At 37.2% G+C, this 4,858-nt stretch overlaps 1 protein-coding gene across 1 annotated transcript; it reads right to left on the bottom strand.

Annotated features, from left to right (window-relative positions):
* Positions 1-364: 364 nt before the first annotated feature.
* Positions 365-4,073, bottom strand: LOC107689437 (peptidase inhibitor 15-A). The gene is made up of 6 exons (XM_016487411.1): positions 3,966-4,073; positions 3,075-3,401; positions 2,205-2,323; positions 1,915-2,047; positions 1,170-1,285; positions 365-584 (listed from the first exon to the last, which is right to left on the bottom strand). The coding sequence occupies exons 2-6, from the start codon at positions 3,351-3,353 to the stop codon at positions 449-451; spliced, it is 783 nt and encodes a 260-aa protein (XP_016342897.1). The 5' UTR covers positions 3,354-3,401; positions 3,966-4,073; the 3' UTR covers positions 365-448.
* Between the last annotated feature and the right edge of the window lie 785 nt (positions 4,074-4,858).

Raw genomic sequence — 4,858 nt, 5'->3', positions numbered from 1 at the left:
AAAAAAAAGAAAGATAAAAAAAACAGGGTGATGCAGGAATGTTGTGCAAATTCCCATGAGGGACAGTGTCTCTGTGATGGGGCATGTGCATTCTGTCTGTCTGTGTTTATTTAAACCAGTGCAGGTAATTTGATTTCACAGCAGGGAAGCACATGTTGTTACTGCATGATCCTCCATAGCTCGGAGGGCACATGGAGCAAGGAACACCTACTTTATACGGGGCCTCACCAATCCAGTTCCCCCTGTAAACAACAATAGCAACAACGGTCAATGACACACCAATGGACAAAGTGAACCACATACGTTTTCATCAACCCAGGGTCCTATATGACCCATATATATAAAAAAAAACAAAAAAAAAAAAACAGGGTGATGCAGGAATGTTGTGCAAATTCCCATGAGGGACAGTGTCTCTGTGATGGGGCATGTGCATTCTGTCTGTCTGTGTTTATTTAAACCAGTGCAGGTAATTTGATTTCACAGCAGGGAAGCACATGTTGTTACTGCATGATCCTCCATAGCTCGGAGGGCACATGGAGCAAGGAACACCTACTTTATACGGGGCCTCACCAATCCAGTTCCCCCTGTAAACAACAATAGCAACAACGGTCAATGACACACCAATGGACAAAGTGAACCACATACGTTTTCATATTTAAAATTGTGCTTTATGAGTTGCTTGATAGTTTGAAAAGGACATAAATGCAATTACTAGACTTCACATTTCCATTTCTAACTGTGTTTCTACATTGAGAAGACAAGCTTTAAATCAATCTGGATCTACTTTAACTAGCTCTCAGCTAGCAAGTCGGGTCTTAACTAGAGTTTATAAATAACTTGCTCTGCAGTAGCCTAAGAATTTGCTCAAGTGCGCTGCCTCAGAAGACTGAAAAAAGGAGGTCACAAGTCAGTCACAAGTCACCAGCCACACAAGATTATGGTGCTTTGATTCTGGAATTAGAGGTAGAATTCTGCTAAAATTCCACATACAGCAGGAATGCAAGAGGTCGTCTAGGTCTTTGAACCAGAAGGCCCCATGGATGTCCACGTCAAAAATGTTTTTAACAGAGACGTGTCAGGTTGCTAGCTTAGCCTAATTATGTTACTGAAGATTTTCACTCTTGGGTTTAGCAGTTTAGCTTAGCTAAAGCACAAGAAAACATACTTACTTTGGAGAATAGTTGCACACCAAGTATGTTGCCCTCTTCCATACTGAGCCCCAAACATTCATATTATGGCATGTGTTGATGGCACATCCTACTTTATTTGAGGTTGCCCACACCATCTGGTAAAAACATAAGCAAAAAGTGAGCAACGGTCAAATCTGAATGATATTTACCACCCTTCAAAAAGTCTCCTATGCTCAAAGTTGCATTTATTTTCTTAAAAATACAATAAAAACAGGAATATTCTGAAATATTATTTTAATTTAAAATAACCATGTTCTATTTTAATATATTTTAAAAAGTAATTTATTCCTGTGATGGCAAAGCTGAATTCTCAGCAGCCTTTTCTCCAGTTTTCAGTGTCTCATGGTCCTTCAGAAATCATTCTAACATGCTGATTTGGTGAAACATTTCTTATTATTATCAATGTTGAAAACAGTTGCGCCGCTTAATATTTTTGTGAAAACTGTGATATATTTTTTCCAGAATTCTTTGATGAATAGAAAGTTCAAAAGAACAGCATTTCTTTGAAATAGAAGTATTTTAAATGTCTTTACGGTCACTTTTGAACAATATAATTTGTAATTTGTACAATATAATTATAATTTGCTGAATAAAAGTATTCATAAAAAAAAAAAAAACCCACATGCATATAAATAATAAAATACATATATAACTGACCCCAAACTTTTGAATGGTTGTGTACCTGAAGAAATTAATTATACAAACAACATCATAATCAACTCACTTGTGTATAATGAGTGCACATAGGCCCGTAGCACTTAAGGGGACATCTGGGATTGCAGTCTCGAGAATAGGGAAAAGAATAGTCCTTCACTTCATCATACCAGGGCTTTACCAGCTGCAAAATGGACCTGTATCTGTAAACAATCCAAACATAGCACCAAAATGTCATTATGGTGTGATGAAATGCTTTCCTTGCTCTTTCAGGCCCAAATGTTCATTGGTATAGTGGAAAATAACCATAGGAAACCTCACTGATCATAAACTGGGAATGATGGTGGTGAAGATGCATACCTTCCTGTTCGGACTGAAAGGTTCTGACCCAGAAATCTAAGAAGATTGCGAGGACCGTGCTCCCAAATACACGTGGACGCCCACTGTTCAGCCGACTTTGCAAGAGTGTCATCCCAGACCTGAGACATGTAATACACTTTTATCAGTCCACTCAAATAAATTCATTTATTATTTGAATAGTTGCAGAAATTATTCTTCATTTTAATGAGATCATTTAGGTTTCTTAAAATTCCCACCCACAGAAATTAAATTATGTCCACAATAGCACAGTTTCCCCAAACAATAACACTGATGGATATGCATTAACAAATGTATTTTATGCTGGAAAATTGTAGTTGTATTCACCACAGTAGATCATTCAATAAGCTTTACCCCTTTAATCTTGGTCAAATCAGAGAATTATTAAAGAAAATCTAACATTTGGGTCTACTGAAACATATCTGATACACTACAGCATTTGCCATGACTGTGCACTTTTGGAAGTATTTCAATGCTTAGCTGTAGTCTTAGCACATTGAGCTATGCTGCAGAGGATCTACTTTGGTGGTCCGAGCCAATTAAATCTGCTCAACAGCTGCTAGTGCCAAATGGACAAGGAGAAGGATGTCATTTCTGCATCCTGTGATGAGTGCAGTTACATGTGCAACACTCACGTGTCCAACTACAACAGCAGCAATGCGCTTTCCAGGCAAAGTGCCAGGTAATTATACAATGAAATAAATAAAACAACTGAACCCAGCGAACTGCTGTGAGGGTGTAGAGCAAAAGTTCAAACAAGCAGAATTTTTTTTCGAAAGTCCAAACTGTTCCTGATTGTATCATAGGCTACTTATTTAAAAAATGTAAAAGTAATTATTGTAAGTGACTTACCATATATTCCATGTTTGAGGCTGGGGGGAAAACTTTCCCTCTGACTTTATTATGGTAATCAAGTATCGAAAGCATATCGTTCTGGGAAATATAACGTTTCCGTCTGGTTTTGGGAAGGTTTGCGGCCTCAGTGAGATATTTTGGAGGCGCAGAGCCAATATCAGTGAAATTGGTTGCTGGAAGGGATGAAGAGGCAGTGGGACTGAAGGCTGCCAGTGCACTTGCTCCACAGGATATACACAAGAGCAGAATGTCGATAGCCAAGCGGTTTTCATTCATGATTGATGGCTGGGATGTGGCGAGAGGTTTCTATTCCTTTTGCACAATCTGCATGTGAAACATAAATGATTGCCATTCATTAGAGAATGCAAAAAAACTGTATTATGTCATTTGACCCTTCCTGTACTATAGAGCCAACAATATAAATAAATTTTTATCATTATTACATCTTTGCTTTAATTTTTTTTTTTCCAGAATACTTTATACCATTTCTACTCAATTGTATGAGTTCAGTAATTAAATTCATATTGATTGTAAAAGTGCAGTAAACTTATGAATGCAGGTTTTAACTTTGACACCACTTTTCAAAATAAGGCAGCAAATAAAAGTCTTCAATATTACTGTCAACATTAGCCACCAGTGTCATAAAAAAAGACACACTTTTAAAAACAATTTAAAGCTGACTGAAAATTCATATAAACTTGTATTGATTTTTGCAAAAGGATTTGACATGTATAGAAATAAAAACCGTTTTCCTTAAAATAACTAACATGAAATTCAACTGGTCATTCAATATTTATCTCTACACACATTTGCCTCTACAATCCACGCATCAGTTTACCAACATACAATCTAAGTATAAAGATTGCTCGAGCACAAAAATGTTCCTACCTTCTCAGAGATGCTAGAGCAGCCTGTGGACATAAACACGTCTCCTTATTGCCTGAGTCTGTCCAGCAGCAGCTTTGCTTTGCTTTGACTCTCTGTGAACTCGAGAGTTCTTTCTCCCTCCCTCTCCCTGCTGAGAAGCGCTACGGGTTTATATACGGCTGAGGTACCGGTTCAGGAAGTGTTCCGGCTTTGAAGGTGCGCGGGGTTCCTCCCCATCCGTCACCTGAAGTGTGACATCATCTGAGACGTAATACTGCGTTTCTTTTATCCATTTCCTGGCAGATCCGAGCAGGCTTAATCAAAACATCTGTGTTTAGTTTGCACAACTGGCGTGAGTAGAAAAGAAAACAGAAGATAAGCAAGTGAATAATCCTGTGACCCCGAAATGCAGCTTAGTCCATTGCAATGGATAATTAATTAGAGGCTCCAAATGAACAAATATATGAGTATTAATAAACCCAAGGAGTGTTGTAACTAATTTTGTTTAAATGCCTGTAACTGTTTTTAGTACAGGGTGTCTCAGATATTAATATAATGGTCTGATATTTATTTACTTAAAATTAAAGTCTTTTAGAAATCTACAATTTATCAATAACTGTGTAAAAATTATTAGTACAAAAAGCATGAAGAGTGCTGTTGTCACAACCTACCACTCTTGCAAACTGGTTGTAAAACTAAAAACACTGATGTACCCTTTTAAAGTAAGAAGAAAAAAGAGAAAGAAAAGATGGCCCTCTTTTGTGTGGTGAACTAGGACTTTATTAAGCCACATATTCACAAACCTACTGGAATAACTAGGAGGCAGTGCATGACATACAACACTTTAATAAACAAGAATGTAAAACAGAGTAATTTACATTTTAGACACATTTATTCCCAGTTACTTTGTTTTT

This window comes from Sinocyclocheilus anshuiensis, unplaced genomic scaffold (assembly GCF_001515605.1).
Source record: "Sinocyclocheilus anshuiensis isolate Anshui unplaced genomic scaffold, SAMN03320099.WGS_v1.1 scaffold1529, whole genome shotgun sequence".
Taxonomy (NCBI): Eukaryota; Metazoa; Chordata; class Actinopteri; order Cypriniformes; family Cyprinidae; genus Sinocyclocheilus; species Sinocyclocheilus anshuiensis.
This window is presented reverse-complemented; position numbering and strand designations above follow the sequence as displayed.